This window comes from Penicillium chrysogenum, assembly GCF_028827035.1.
Source record: "Penicillium chrysogenum strain IBT 35668 chromosome Unknown utg000001l_segment0_segment0, whole genome shotgun sequence".
Lineage (NCBI taxonomy): Eukaryota > Fungi > Ascomycota > Eurotiomycetes > Eurotiales > Aspergillaceae > Penicillium > Penicillium chrysogenum.
In genome coordinates, this window is record NW_026622749.1 from 1283634 (window position 1) to 1298918 (window position 15285).

Consider the following 15285-nt stretch of genomic DNA (forward strand, 5'->3'; position numbering starts at 1 on the left):
GAAGAAAGCAAAGCAAAGACAAAGCAGGCCTGTTATCTTCTTCCCCTCATATACAAAACGACCAGGCGCTAATCTTATCGGACTCCACCTGATCTCCGGTCTCCGATTTCTTGGCCTTTTCTCTTTCCTACTCCGTTGAACGGCAATGCCATCAACTACCGAAGAGGACCATCCCTCAGAATACAACAACTACCCTTTAAGAGAGGCCCAACAAACGGATCCAAACGAATCATGTCCAAATTCGGGTGACCACGCAGCACCTGCACCACCTGCATCTGCTGCGCAGCCCCTCTCCAAACACGCAACCCACATCTACACCGTCTCCTATCTGATCTTCTTCTCGCTCCTGGGCACCCTAGCCCGCCTAGGCTTACAGGCACTGACATTCTACACAGGCGCCCCCGTCGTGACAGGGGTGCTATGGGCGAATGTAGGCGGAAGCCTGGTAATGGGGTTTCTGAGCGAAGACCAGAATCTCTTCCGCGAGGAGTGGGGCCAGAAATCAGCGAAAGAACCAGCTCCGGACGCAGTCGAGATCGAGCCCAAGATTAGGAACAAGAACCACCTGGCTGTGAAGAAGACCATCCCGCTGTATATTGGTCTAACGACCGGGTTCTGCGGTTGCTTCACCTCCTTCTCGTCCTTTATGCGCGACGTCTTCCTCGCCCTGGCAAACGCCCTTCCCGATCCGTCGCTACCTACTGGATCCCACATCGCCTCCCGCAATGGCGGGTATAGCTTCATGGCGCTGGTCGCTGTGATTATACTCACCGTGTCGCTGAGCCTATCGGCGCTTATCGTCGGCGCGCATCTTGCGCTGGCTTTAACGCGTGTGACACCCACCGTACCCTTTGCATTCACGCGACGAGTCCTCGACCGTGTTGTGGTCGTGCTTGCCTGGGGATGTTGGCTTGGGGCTGTGTTCCTGGCCATCTGGCCGCCAGACCGACATAATGGCCCGGATGTGTGGCGCGGCCGGGCGGTGTTCGCTCTTGTCTTTGCGCCGCTTGGCTGTCTCCTTCGGTTCTATGTATCGCTGCACCTGAATAGCAGGATTCCGACCTTTCCGCTGGGCACGTTTGCGGTTAATATCTTTGGCACTATCATCGAGGGCCTTTGCTATGACTTGCAGCATGTTAGTGGTCTTGGCGCGGTGGTTCCTGCTGCTCTAACGGGTTGCCAGGTGCTGCAGGGTGTTATGGATGGATTCTGCGGGAGCACGACTACTATCAGTACTTGGGTTGCTGAGTTGAAAGGACTGGCTCATCGGCGCCATTCGTATTTGTATGGAAGTGCCAGTGTGCTTGTCGCGCTTGGGTTTTTGGTTGTCATCATGGGCTCGTTGTTGTGGACGCGTGGGTTTGCCGAGCCTGTGTGTGGATAGACCTGGAGCGGTTGGTGTACGATATAATGTAAACTATAGGCAAGAGGGATCAAAATAATAATTATAGAAAGAGAGAATAGACAAGTTATTCCCTACAGATAATATCAAAATTGCCCCAAAGCATCAACCCCAACCCCAACGCCCTAATTCCGCTCCTAGCCCCCATACAACATAACATATAGCATCATAATAAACCCTAGCCCTACTCCCGACTAGGCGCAGGCCCAATCTCAACAGCCGGGCCACTCCCACCCCCAAACCTCCTCGCAGGACTAGCCGACCGAAACCCATCACGAAAAGGGCCCTGACCCAAACTCCTTCCCCCCTCCAACGCCATCCCAACAATAGATTCAAGCGCAATCCCACCCCCAACCGGACTAATAGAACCAACAGCCCTACCCGCAAGCCCGCCACTCCCAAGCGGACTGACAGGGCTAACAGGACTAAGCATAGACTGACCAAGCGGACTCCTGATCTGCGATATGCTCGCATTCCCCTTCGTCGTGTACATCTCCATCCCGTGGACTGGTAGCTCGGCACGGTTCTCGGGCAGGACGACGCGGTCGAGCATTTTTTCTTGTGCGGCTGTTTTGGGGGTTGGGGTGACTGTTGTGTCTTTAATAGGACTTCGGCTCCGGCCTGCTGTTATGGAAGTCGTTGTTCCTATGGCTGGGTTCTTGTTTCGGAAGGCTTTGCGGCGTGCGAGGTCTTGGGCGTCTAGGCGCGTTTGGGATACTGGGATTGGTTGTTAGAGTAATGTAGTTTTTGGTCACAATTGGTATTAGGGGATTGAATGTGTCTGTGCATGTTGTCTTATATGGCCACAGTCGGATTTGTAAATTTTTGTGTCGATATAGAGATACAGATGAAAATTGGAGGATAGCTCACCACGCCAGAGAGCAACATATGCACCCATAACCACTATACAGAGAGACAAGAAGCCGAACATTAGCCCTAGCTCGTGGCCGAGCGAGGGCATCGGGATGTAAGGTGGGTATTCGTCCGAGGCCATGATGAGGTCTGTAGAATATTTCTCTTTTGAGCCGAGTGTAGCGATGGTATATACCCACTTCTACCAAGACGAAAGATCTCTCTTCCAAATGGTATGTAGAAGAGAGCTTGATGAAGGAAATCAAAGAATGAATCAATGTGGAGCGCAGTGCAGGAATCTGACAGCTCCCCAGGTGTCTACTTAGTTATGGCAGTGGGTTTGCTGACCTGCAGTCAACATGGAAAAGAGAAAAGAAAAGGAGGTTCCTTTCGAACCTCGAACCAATAGCACAGTAAGAAGTAAGATCAGAACATACCTTTTCTTTGAGGGCGAAACTCTGAATCTCGAGCAACAAAGAAACCCATCCCCAAGTCCGAGTCCATTAAAGAGGCGTAGACCAACGAACATAGAGTCGAAAGAAAAGCAATCAAAGTAAAAATGTATAATCAGTTCGTATTGGACATATCTATATATACTAATTAGGTAAATCCCATGTACTCCGTACCAACGGGAGAATCTGCATCAGAAACAAAAAGGTATCATGTACAACATGCGTACAACATGCAACTCTATACTCCCAACAGTACCAAGTACACAAAGTAGCTCAGCAAGTCGGGGAATGCAATAGCTGAAAAAAAAGGGAGGCTCAAAGATTCAATACCACGCCAGAACACAAGGCCATGGATGCAAAAATAGACAAAAATGGTAAAAATCCGCTGCAAAAGACCGTAGAAAAATGAAGATGAAGATGAAGGGTCGCAGAAATATGTCGAGCGGAGTAAAAGATAACAAAGTTCCAGCGGTGCCCGGCGTTTCACGTGTCGTGTCAAGAGAAGAAGTAGGGTTGAGGTGGGGAAAAAAAAAAAAAAGGTATGTATCGAAAGAATCGCAAGCTGTGGTTCGGTTCAAAGCAATCCAGGCCAACCATCACCCGAGCATTACAGCCGCCAGAGCAGTAAATGTCAACCCAATAGCCATGCCAATCCACGGGGTCTGGCCAAGGGAACCCTCACTGCGCGCTTGGAGGACATAGCGAGCAGCGAGCATGCGCATCTCATCGGACGGCAGGTCGCGTTCCGCGAATGAAGCGAACTGTTCCCGCGGAGAAATTTCTGGTAATGAGACAGCAGGCGAGTTGTGCGCAAAGTCGGAGGAGAGGCTAGCGCCTGCGACGGGTTGTTGTGAGTCGGCGAGGACGGCGGCCGGGGCCAGGAAGGCCAGGAAGTTGGATGGCTTCATTGTGGAGAGAGTTATAGATGTATACAATGGGAACCGACTGGCGCGCAAATGCTTTGCGTTGTTGCCTATGAGGAACAAGCAACGCCAAGCTGGCTGGTGCGGGTCGTGGGACGGGGGTCTGGAGTTGGCGAGGCAACAGTGCTGCAGATGGAGGTGGAGAGATTGAAAGTGGCGATGTCACTCAGACGAGTCTCACGAATATAAGTTGCGATGGTCTCAGAACATGCCACTAAAAGTTCGAGTGGGTTGCTGTGTTGGAATTGTCGCAGTCAGGCAACCGGGGGAATAGGGGGGCCAAACACGGGAGAGGGGAGTGTCCGGGGCGTTTCGCCTTGACTCTCTCAATTGTCAGAATCCAACTCACTCTTAGCCGTAGAGGAGGATTGAAAGAGAAAACGAAGAAGAAAAAGTCAACCCTCGAAAAACCGAAACAGCCCAGGGGGGGAAGGGAGATTAAGGGAAAATCAAGATGAAGCCAGTCAGAACGAGGGCTTGATTGGCCGAGCCGCTCTTTGGCTTCCTTTGGCTCTCTTTGGCCCAGAGTCCCTGGGCCGTCCACAAGTGGGGCCTGTCCCTGAATTATGTGGGCTCTGATTGGTTACCCGGTTTCCCGTGTCTGAGGCTATCCGGTGTTTATTTATTCTTTAAAATCCTTTAATTTGCTGTGAGGGTGATTCAATAATTGCATCTTCATCTTCACGTATGCATTTATAGCATACGGAGTACGTAGTCCATACTCTAAATACAATAAAATCGCATACCGTGAAGTTCTAATTATAGCTCCAATCCTGAAGCTTAACGGACAGCGCCACAAATGATCGTCAATGCAGACGCGAAATTCGAGCGAATAGACGAGCACGCCCCGCAGGCAGGATGACGACGCGCATGTATGGGCGATACCAAAATCAAGATATTTAGAACCCTTGCTCTTGGCATCATGAACCAGGTCAAAGGATGAACCATCGATTTTCCAATACTGGGTAGAGCTCCGAGGATGCGGTAGTTGCATTCGTAACAAGCAAACCATCCAGCAGCCTTGATACGTGTATCCGCTCGAAATGCGAAGCCCGGGATTTTGTTCTCGCTGTCCCTGCGCAAAAGTTCACCCAGTCTCAAAAATGGGCCGTTCAGATTAAAACGCCCAATACTCAAAGATTCAGGGGCTCGACATGTTTTCGTCGGCTTTGCAGTGCGCGCAAGTCTTTGCGGTGTTGTCCGTGGGCGTATGTGTTGGTGTAGCTTCTCCGTCCTGCGGAGAGACCGGGGACTTCGACTCTTTAGATAGACTGGCCTGTAAGTTTCTCAGCCTGGCCTGCTCTCGCGCTCTGCGAACAGCAAGACGTATCTCGCTGGGTAGGGAATTGGTTTGGGTTAAACAGTCCGCACAGGCGCGGCAGTAATACCCGGATTGAGGGTTCTTCAATTCAACAAGTCGGCGCTTGCTGGGGATAGTGATGTCACCGCAGTGGACACAGGGGCTTTTCAAAACTCGGGGACTGCTTTGCATACGCGTCGCTCTGAGCTTTCGGAGCGCTGCAATTTTGACGGTGCTGGGCAAGGTGTCTGTTACAAGTAGGGACCGTGTGCATGGCTGGCAATAGTAACCTGCCGCGGGATTCCGGGGTTCAACAAGCCTACGTTTGCGGCTGGAGGCCGTTATGTCACCACAGTGAACGCAGGGGTATTCACCACGGCTCTGTTTCATCTGTTTGGGAGACTCGGGACTGCCGGGGGACCCGGAAGTGCCGTGGGGCATGGGCTCTTCCTTCGAATTGTCTGATGCAGTGGTTTTTGAGGCGGTAAGAGTGCGCCTATTCCGTATCTGTTTGCGGTACTTGAGCGCTGCGAGATCTTGCTCGGTTGGAAGGTTACCGTGGTAGTTGACATGTCGAACGCATGTCCGGCAATGAAACCCAGCAGAAGGGTTATTCGGATCAATGAATTTACGGCTACTTCTCGGAGCAGTCATCTCGCCGCAGTGCCTGCACGGACTCATTTTGCTTGCCTCTCCACACGCCCTGGCCAGTCTCCGCTGATTGATCGCTGCAAGCTGTTCCTCATTTGGTAGATGGCCATGAATACGGATGTTCCGAATACACGATTTGCAGTGCCAGCCGCTGGAATGGTTACCAGGTTCGACATGTCTTCTGGCCTTGGGGATAGTTCTCCCACCGCAGTGCACGCAGAGTTCCGGTTCTTTGGCCGCAGAAGTCTCGTGGCGACATTGTTGAGTCCATGGTCCCTTGCCTTGGGACCGTAGAGTGTGTTCAGGTCTCAAGAGATCACTGAGCAAGCTCCGTAGCGAAAGCGAAGCTTTGTTGGCATGGTGTGGACTTGTCGCAGACCAGCGATGTGTGCAATGGGTGTCGCGCAGCTTAGAAAAGGATCTTAGGCGTTGCGTTATATTATGTCCTGTTTGCGATCCATTGCGGAAGAATTGCGCATAGGATATGTTGCATTGATATCCAAGAGGACGCAGCGACATGGCGAACGTTCGTGTAGTACCGGAGACACTTGATTTGGCCTATGCAGGCATTGTAGAGGGAAACGCGTGCAGTTGAATTGAGCCTAGTTGTGGCTTGCCCTCGACCGTAGTTGCTCTTGGGCATGGAGGATGTAATGGTGGTCAAATACTTTGAACTCGAAGCGCGCAAGCAAACTTCGTGGATAGTTAGGCCTTGGCATTATTAGTGCCTTGATTCCCGGGCTGCACAAACAAGTATGGTCACGTGACTACACGTTCGAACGGAAAGTTTTCATCTCTTGTGATTATCACTACATAATCCATTGGGGTTGCAGGTTATATCCTTTAGGAGGAAAAGGAACAAATACCCTTGTCTATCAAGTTTACGTGGTTGTCAAGTTCATAGCAAAAAGGATGGCTGTAACAAGTTCGCTCGAATTTTTTTCCGTTCATAATAAGGGACCTTGGATAGAGGGTTCAAAGCATCTCATCCCAGTTCGGTGTGACTGTGAACTTGCCCGACAATTGGCCCATAGACCAAACATGTTTTGCTGTGTCTTCCTCCGGCTCCGGTGGCGCCTTTGACAAGATGACAGCTTCCTGGACGAAGCCAACCGGTGCTCCACGATCCAACTCCATACTGATTCCACCCCAGTCTAGGGTCACACGGCCTGACTCGTGTACGTTCAATTTGCCAACACGGCCTGTGGGAAGAGTCCATGGTTGGCCGGCTGTGATGACGCTGTTGTCTTTTGATTCGACTGGTTTGGTGTTGTCCAGGATCTCCACGTCATCGCCAGCTTCGCGCTTGATCTCGTTCTGGGGAGGTGCAGTTGCGGCTGTGGCTTGATATTGGTTGTCTTGGGCGGAACCGGCGACTCTGAGGTAGGGAGTCATCGGTGGGAATTGCATGAGGAACATTTGGCCATGTAGAGGGTTTTCGTCCTCCTTTTCTTCTTCCTTCTCTTCGTTCGTTTGGTTATCTTCCTGTCCTTCCACTGCGGCGGGTTTACTTTCGGTAGCTCCTTCGGCGGTTTCTGCTTCCGTGTTGGCCTTCTTTGAATCCTTGGGAACAAGAAGATCCCTGATGATAGCCAAATCTTCCATGTGTCGGTCATATTCGTCGATTTCCTCTTTAGTGTGAAGTAGGCTTCGTGGGTCTAGTATTTCGGGTTCAGGCGTGATTTGAGTCGATCGTAGTTCTGTTGTACTCCTCTTTGTTGGACTCATACTCTGAGCTGAGCGCACACGCACGTTATGCTCCGGGAGGAAGTCGTCATCATCTGCGTGTGGAATAGCATCCGGCATAGTTGTGTCGTCATCTTGAGGTTCAGTTTTGACCTTGGTAGGTGTACGGCCGACATCCTTCGCAGCTTTCTCCTTCTCAGCCTTTTTGCGGAGATCGGCAGTTCTACTTGTGCTAGACTCCATGTTGACGCTGACGACTCTTTCCTCGTGTTCATGCCGCTCAAGGCGGACAGGGCGAAGCCCGCCCCTCGACCTGCTGGGTTGCTTGCCCTTGATATCCTTCGGCGTATCCCAATCCTCTTCGTCGCTATCGAGGTTGATATGATCGATGCTGACACGGAGTTCATTCTCTTCGTCATCCGAAGAGTCGTATGCGCGCCCGCGGTTGGCCCCAGTGAGGCCAGATCGATTGTATCCTGAGCCTGCGCCGCCAGAGCCTCCCCCATATCCTCCGCCTCCACCTCCACCTCCACCTCCGCCGCCAAAGCCACCACGGCCTCGCTTGCCGCCTCGTCCACCAAATCCACTCATTCCCATGGCCATGGGTCCTCCACGGCCACGGAACCCAGCACGGCGAGCAGTACCACCACGGCCTCGCTGAATAGCGGCAGCCTCCTTAAGACGCTCATTGTGCCGTTCTTGTTCAAGTCTCTCTATTTCATCTCGCTCCTGCTTGCTGCGACGCCCAACGGCCTTCGGTTTGTGTTTCAAGACTGGTTTGGGAGGCTCACCACCGAGTACTGACGGGGGCCGACTGCTGGGTGGGATGCTACCGGAAGGAGTGCGTTTGTTCAGTGATTGAAGCCGTTGCACCGAGGCTCGACTCGCAGGACCGGGCGCGCCGGTTGCTGTGGGAGCATTTTGCGCAGCGCCCCCGCCAGCGGGAGTCGGAGTGGTTGTGTCAGATCGAGCACCGCGGTTGGCGGCCCCTCCACGGGCGCTTCCACGAGAGGCGGCTTTGGGAGGCATTGTCGTCGCTTTTCAGACAAGGCGCTGAATGCGGCTTGCTGGGCGGTGGGAGAAAAGTTCGTGTAGAGGATATCGGTTGCGCACCGCGTTATATGCACACTCGGCGTTGGAATAACTAGGTTCTGTACCGGTAACACACGGAAACGCGACTTGAAATGAGCAAAGCGCCGTTTCGTAACAGAAATGCGAGCGTTTTGAAGTTCGACAAAGTTGAGCTCTTCACAAAAAGTTGCGGGGCCCAATCACACCGCCCGTGTCAGGTGACTCATCCCGCCATGCTGATCGACATTATACTGTGCAGGCCTATGACGATACTAAATGGAATTTTGGAAGATTGGAGTGCGCAATAGAAAATTGAAATCCTTCCATTGAATCCATGACTACCAAGAAGACGAAATAAAGCAAGATCGGCACATCTTCTACAACTTGCCACGCTTTGACCTAGCTCTCCCTCGGAAGTATATAATACTCCCACTACTAGCCGACCGTACACCACACACATGAAACCGACATAGACAATGATAAATAACCCAGTAGCATTGATTCCGAATGAATGAGTGGATGTGACAAGAAGCATATAGCCCGCAGAAACACTAAGACGCCGAAGGGACACAACAACAACAGATCAACCGCTTGGCAGTGTATAATGGAGGAAGCATGGCTTGTAAACCAGAGAAGGGAATGTGTAGTGAGAAGGGCAAATGGTGGTAGTATGCTAGTATAAGGACTGTCTCTGGTGATAGCCAGAAGAAGGCGAAATGAGAGAGTGAGGGCGGATGACATTGGCCCATAGTGAGGATGGTAAGATGAATGAGAGATCCCATGGTCACGAAGAAGATCGGAGGTGCGAAACAGTGCGGCGCTTAGAGATAGTGGGAGCAATCGCGACCTGCAGCTCCACTAGCGCTTCCGCTTCTTATTCTTGTCTGCTACAGACGAAGAGATAGGAGGGGTCGCAGGCGTTAATGAAAACTCCTCGTCTTCATCCAGTTCTTCCCCGTTCTTCTTCACGGGGACACCCATATGGCGACCGTAACGCCCTTTGCGACCATTGCCCTCATCCTCACTGAGACAGCCGTCAAGTCCAATGCCTGCATCCTTGCAACGTCCACAGGGGCGCTGGCGGTCACAGCCCTTCTTGCTCTTGCGGCACCGCTGGCAGCGAGGCTTGGTAGAAAGGTCTTCCTCATCCGCACCGAGCTGGTGCTGGAAGTTGACCGAGCCCCCGGAGACCTTTCGGGAAGACGCCGGGCTGAGAGGTGGAACAGGCGCAGCTGACTTCTCGGATGATTTGCGAGGAGCGGACATAGCAGTCTTACTTTTGTTCGTTTTCGCAGGTGCAGGCTTCTGGCTGCGAACCTTGAAGGATGTGGGGCGGCTCTTCGGCTTCTTTGCCTTGGGTGCAAACTCCTTGTAAAGGATATCCTCCTCAGCTTCACTTTTGATACCATCATCTGCACCATCAGAGCTGTGGTCGCTGCTATCGGCACTGGGAAGGATGTCATCCAAGCCCTTGAGGTGGCGCTTGATGGTCCCCGGCGGCAGCATTGGGCTTGAGTCCAGCCTCTGGCGACGAGCTGGCAAGTCATCCTCGTCCTCGCTAAAGTCTTCCCCATCGCTGGTAGCACCAGTGGACGAGGCAGCCTCAGCGGCACCACTGAAGGCATCGTCCATTGTCGAGGCAGAGGTGCGTCCATGAGAGAAATTGGACGCATCGCCTAAACGTATCAATTGCATCGCCACATCCTCATCGGAGATGCAGCTTGCAATAGTAGGGTCAGGTGTGGGCAATACACCTGGACCACTCACTCGGCTACCCGAGTTGTTATAGGCTCCCGTGTCGCGCATGCGATTTCCATGGTCCGGAACCACGGGAGTCGCATAAATCGTATTGCGCCCCGAGTGGCCATATTCGCTGTGACCATAGCTTTGCGGCGATGGAAGCGCATGTTGATAGCTATACGGGCGTTGCGGTGGGCGTGCGAAAGGCGACCCAGCGCCTTCCTGACCAATTGACCGGCGTTGGGGAGAGATAGAGGAGGTGGAGGTAGTGAGGGGCACTTGGGGAGGAACGAACAGGGGGAGCTCCTAAGGGGAACATATTGGTTAGTGACAGTCTTTAGCACAAGACAAGTCCGGCATGAGTCACTCACAGAGCTATCGAACTTGGGTCGTTTCCGACGACCATCTTGTAGTATATTCTCCATGCTGATATCAGAGCTAGCAAAAAGCTCATTGCGAGCCCTGCGAGCATAAGCGCTCTCGGTATCGCTATAGTCATCATCATCATCATGGAAACCTCCATGGCTGCTCGACGTCCGGCTTTTGTTACCCGCGCGGGAGGGAGGCTTGTGCTGAGAAGCGCTGCGGAGACTCCGGTTAGACGGAGAGGTGCTGCGCTTCCTTGCAAGTCGAGAAGCTGGGCGTGATGGCTGGTCCAATGGCGCAGTTCCATCTACCATCTGGAAAGGCTCTGCCAGACTGGGCCGCTTGCGAGGCTCGACATTGAAACCGTTATAGAAGTGATCCCCATATGGTTGGATGGGAATGACTCGCACGTATACAGTCCTATTGTTCTTGAGATTCTCGTACCTTGCGATGAGGGTGGTCCCATGTTCATCCTCGAAGCTGACCCCACTGGCAGTACCGTCATATATTCCATAGAAATTTTTGACCGTGGTGACGATCGAGTCTGTGGTGTCATGAGGATAGATCTGAACGCGCATCGGAATGCGAGCTCGGACTTTGGAGTTCTCATCGAGAAGCAACTCAAAGGCGACGTTCTTGGGTGCTGGGCCTTTGAGCGACAGGTCTCGAGCTACAGTGGCAGAGTCTGCCAGACCTGATTGCTCGACCAGGCCAGAAAGCCCTTCATGCTGAACCGCTTGCATATCAAAGTGTTCCAAATTTGAGGAATACTCCACTGCTATACCAAAGACTGCATCAACCCACTGCTTGTGTGCCGTAGAGGGCGGGAATGTGATCCATGGCAAGACACAGAGGAAGGGCACGTGTAGAGGGAAGAATCCATCAAACCTACCACAATTGTTGAATTCGAAATATCAGGCTGGTGGATGAACCACCCCCGGGTCTTTATGTATAGAAACTGTCGAAGAAAACCTTCGGTGGAGGTGGGAGGGGAATCTGCAGTCGCAAGAGCCGGAAGCGACTCAAAAGGGTAAACGTGGGCAACCTAAAGGAAAGCAGACCACAGAGGTTAACACAATGGGGTTCCAAGTGCTCGAATATACAATAAGGATGAGTTTTGTCTTGGAGGATGATGGACGAATGTGTCGCTAACCGAGTCCGGCCGACCTTGGGAGCGGGTTTGGGGGAAGCAAGCGAGAGGATCTGGAAAAGAATGGAGAGAGGCTTGAACACACCTAATTCAACTCAAACAGAATACTCCAGTATCGCAGATACCTGGATTGTTCAAGACAGAGCGAAGGGGCGAAGGATAGGTTCGGTCGAGGTCGAGAGGGGATTGTCGATTCTACGAAGCGATGAGGCTATGTCAGCGATGGCATCTCCAGGAATGAAACGGGTTCAGGGGAGTGAAAAATGGGATTGAACAAGAGTAGAGATACATACCCTATACTTTTGACAGCACTGATGGCGATTTGTTCGAGGGGTTGTTGGATGGAAGGAAGAAGGTTGAGGTGGGTGCGTACGATGGTTTCACCTAAAGCGAGAAAACGGCCTGCCTGGGTCGGTGACATGGCGATTTGCGCTTCCGGCGCCCATCGAAGCAGCCATCACATTCCGTGGAATTAACGAATCTATATACAATATTCAGTCGATTTGCAACTATTCTATGCATCGAAAAAAATAACTATGTGTGAAACCATCCCAATGCTGTATCTTTTCGCAAAGGCGCAAAAGCTGTCGCAAGCCGGATGCCATTGCGCCGAGTGACGGAGCACTTTGTCTAACCCTCCTTTTTGCATAGGATGTACGAAATTGAGAATATAATCCGACATTCGAATCTTCGGGGATGAAGTGTAAGCGAGTGTGGGCTATCTAGGACTGTTGGGAGGATGCAGCGCTTCACACAAAGCAGGTAGCTTAGGTACCTCTGTCGCCACAAGTGTCCAGGGTATCGAGGGCTAAGGGCGCAGAACAAGATAAAGAAACAGCGCCCAATAGATTTATGGGCTTGCAGCTAGTTTCTAGCTTGACCACGTAGCAATCCATACCCTTTTTTTGGGTACTGTTGTGGAGGTGTGCGCTTGGACAGAAATGACATTATCCAGTCATTTTCCCACCACGCCTTTGTCGCATTGCTCATTTACTATGCGGATTGGAAAATACTAGATATCGCGACACTTATAATATGGTCTAATATCAAAATCGCCGAGGTAGGGGTGATTGATAGACGTTTTGCTGATCCGCCTCTAGGACCGGACTTGGATATTTATACTCAACCGAAAGGATGTCGAGAGAAGCAAACCATTTCAATTCCCAAGATAACCCCTTTCATGATATCGCATGACTCTCTGGAGTTGTCTCGCATGATCTGCAGCTTGGATTTACCCCTCCTCGGACCTACGTAAGAAGGTTAAAAAGGGAATCCCGCATCGGGGTTACAGAGCATTCCTTTCTCCTTGGGACCTGGCTACTAAAGTGAGAACGGAATATGGCAAACCCGTGATTCCACAGTTTTATTGATTTCTCAAGGAACTAGCCGATGAAAAGGGGGGATATTTTTGCTTGGTGGAGTCAGGCGGTGATGCTGAGAGACTGGGCGCAAAAGGTCCTTTGGATATGAATTGACGATGATCATCGGATTCGAGAACGTGGGTATGAACGTGGGTATTGTCTATATTTTACTCCGAATCTTCCAATTTACGCAGGTCTGAAGCCCCGCACCACCAGGCGAGACTGAAAAAGCCAACGACTGTCGCAATGATACGAGTGGGTTTCGGTTGATCGCAAAGCTGCCAAACAGGAACCGCTTGATTCCGGGTGTCCCACCTCTTGTGACGGCGGTGTGGCTCTCACGTGGTCTCGTGTAGATAGCGCGTCAGATCTAGATCATGTCATAAAAGGGCGATTGCACTCGCAAATATAGATATTTTTAAGATAATATTGTCGGAAATTAACTATTAGTATTGAATATACTTACAGATAATTTTTGGTGTCTATGCACGCACTTTTGGACGTTTCTCAATTGAAAATGGTGTTCAATGGACGTCGAAGGAGACGCGCCGATAAGGTTAATGACGTCAAACGTGCAACAAACAATGCAAACTATGAACAAACAGAACAAACATTTTAACACTTCCATCGAGTCCAGACCTCGGGGAAGTTCTAACCTTGGCACCTTGGAACCATGGAACCTTGGAACCTTGGAACCTTGGAACCTTGGAACCTTGGAACCTTGGAACCTTGGAACCTTGGAACCTTGGAACCTTGGAACTTTTGGAGGGACGGGTTGAAGATTAATATAACAACCTTGGAAGTTACATACATGTATATAAGCATGCATGGGAACCCCGGACCTAGACTAATTACCTAGGTACATCTCACTACAAGGACCCCAGCATCCGCCGCTCTACTCCCATCATTGTAGACACCAAGATCTTGCGATGCTGGCGGTTCTTGTTGTTTTCTGCTATTAACGACTCAGGCTCCAAGCCACACTTATACACAGAACCGGTTTTTCAGTGACAGCGTGTCCCTCAAAGCTCTCGATAGTCAGGCCTCGCAGGAAGCATCGAGCAGAGTATCGGCGAAGCCGAATGGCTTGGGACACCGCGCGCACCGCAGCAGACCACGCTCGAAGCTACCTCAAGACAGCTCGGCCGCGGCACCGTATACTAGCCAGACAGGTAAGCCAATTGTCCTCCTCACCTGCCAACATGCCATCCGAACCCGCCACCCTGTCCGGCTTCCCCGCCAACCTCACGGTCACCGTCACTCTCCTCGACGCCAAACATCCTCCTGCTGCACGGCATCGGCAACACAGCCGCCGGCTTCTGCGCCCTCGCTCCGGCCATGAGCCTGCCGAAACCACCGTTGTGAACCGTTCAAGCCCTGTCTCGCTCCCCTTCCACCTGGGCAGCTTCTACTAGGGTGACAACGTCGCCCTCGACAGCACCACCGGCGCGCTCGACATGGATGCAGGCCTCACGCGCAGCACCGTCTTGGAAACCTCATGCGCGGAGAACCGCCCGCCAGTTGCTGGCGGTGGGGCGGGACTCGAGTGTATCGGGGCGGTACGGCGGACGAAGACGAAGGAGGTGTTTGAGATTGTAGAGGCTAGTCGGTATGCGTGCCGTGTGGATTTGGATGCTGTAGAGTCGGGGATGATTCTGCCGGTGGTGCACATCCTGGCTCGATGATTGCGCAGTCGGCAGGGTATGCCGGAAGGGAGTGGTGAGATTGGGTGATATGTGATCTGTTGGAGGGGTGGATAAGTATTACATTAATCTTTATGATTATAGCTCGATGGAGTCAATGGATGGTTCTATATCTCATGAATGGCTATGCAATTCGCTGGTAGAGGCAATGTATAAGGAACAAATACACTACCACTGGGCTATTGCATGGAGGAACTATCTAGTAGGCGTGTTGAATACTTGAATACTATGAACAAGTTATTCCACGCACCACCGCGGAACTCAACACGGTTCCAGATGCGTGGATGGACATACATGTATTCTAATACAATCTCTATGTACATACGTAGAAAAGATGACATGGTAGCGGCTGGCTGTAATTCAATACTGCGATAGATCAATGTCTTTCTTTTACAGCCTACTCTGGACTAAGTAGCCATCATTGCTTCAACCACATTTACGGACGACCAAGCTAAAAAACTGATTTTTAGTAACACACCGGTCGGGTTGGCCTAGACTAATTATATGTGTAATTTGACTGTCCTGGGAGACGGATTCGAGGTGGTCCTTACGTATACTGAGGCTTGGTAATATCTCTATTTACCTCGGCCAGTGCGAATAGCATAACGAAGTAGAGACCATAATCGGA

The 15285-nt window shown here is 51.6% G+C and overlaps 8 protein-coding genes across 8 annotated transcripts; 3 read left to right on the top strand and 5 right to left on the bottom strand.

Moving 5' to 3' along the window:
• Positions 1-145: 145 nt before the first annotated feature.
• On the top strand, positions 146-1384 carry N7489_000507 (FluC/FEX family fluoride channel; the record flags this gene model as incomplete). Its single annotated transcript, XM_056706262.1, has 1 exon — positions 146-1384. One exon carries the CDS (start codon positions 146-148, stop codon positions 1382-1384), a length of 1239 nt encoding a protein of 412 aa, XP_056570564.1.
• A 202-nt stretch (positions 1385-1586) lies between these two features.
• On the bottom strand, positions 1587-2396 carry N7489_000508 (uncharacterized protein; the record flags this gene model as incomplete). Its single annotated transcript, XM_056706263.1, has 2 exons — positions 1587-2119; positions 2273-2396. The coding sequence occupies 2 exons, from the start codon at positions 2394-2396 to the stop codon at positions 1587-1589; spliced, it is 657 nt and encodes a 218-aa protein (XP_056570565.1).
• A 906-nt stretch (positions 2397-3302) lies between these two features.
• N7489_000509 (uncharacterized protein) lies at positions 3303-3614 on the bottom strand (the record flags this gene model as incomplete). Its single annotated transcript, XM_056706264.1, has 1 exon — positions 3303-3614. One exon carries the CDS (start codon positions 3612-3614, stop codon positions 3303-3305), a length of 312 nt encoding a protein of 103 aa, XP_056570566.1.
• Positions 3615-4770: 1156 nt separating this feature from the next.
• Positions 4771-6099, bottom strand: N7489_000510 (uncharacterized protein; the record flags this gene model as incomplete). The annotated part of the gene is made up of 1 exon (XM_056706265.1): positions 4771-6099. One exon carries the CDS (start codon positions 6097-6099, stop codon positions 4771-4773), a length of 1329 nt encoding a protein of 442 aa, XP_056570567.1.
• A 456-nt stretch (positions 6100-6555) lies between these two features.
• On the bottom strand, positions 6556-8295 carry N7489_000511 (putative DNA-directed RNA polymerase III RPC4; the record flags this gene model as incomplete). The annotated part of the gene is made up of 1 exon (XM_056706266.1): positions 6556-8295. One exon carries the CDS (start codon positions 8293-8295, stop codon positions 6556-6558), a length of 1740 nt encoding a protein of 579 aa, XP_056570568.1.
• A 900-nt stretch (positions 8296-9195) lies between these two features.
• On the bottom strand, positions 9196-11186 carry N7489_000512 (putative C6 finger domain protein; the record flags this gene model as incomplete). The annotated part of the gene is made up of 2 exons (XM_056706267.1): positions 9196-10383; positions 10449-11186. The coding sequence occupies 2 exons, from the start codon at positions 11184-11186 to the stop codon at positions 9196-9198; spliced, it is 1926 nt and encodes a 641-aa protein (XP_056570569.1).
• Positions 11187-14036: 2850 nt separating this feature from the next.
• On the top strand, positions 14037-14369 carry N7489_000513 (uncharacterized protein; the record flags this gene model as incomplete). The annotated part of the gene is made up of 1 exon (XM_056706268.1): positions 14037-14369. The coding sequence occupies one exon, from the start codon at positions 14037-14039 to the stop codon at positions 14367-14369; it is 333 nt and encodes a 110-aa protein (XP_056570570.1).
• Positions 14370-14411: 42 nt separating this feature from the next.
• N7489_000514 (uncharacterized protein) lies at positions 14412-14639 on the top strand (the record flags this gene model as incomplete). The annotated part of the gene is made up of 1 exon (XM_056706269.1): positions 14412-14639. The coding sequence occupies one exon, from the start codon at positions 14412-14414 to the stop codon at positions 14637-14639; it is 228 nt and encodes a 75-aa protein (XP_056570571.1).
• Between the last annotated feature and the right edge of the window lie 646 nt (positions 14640-15285).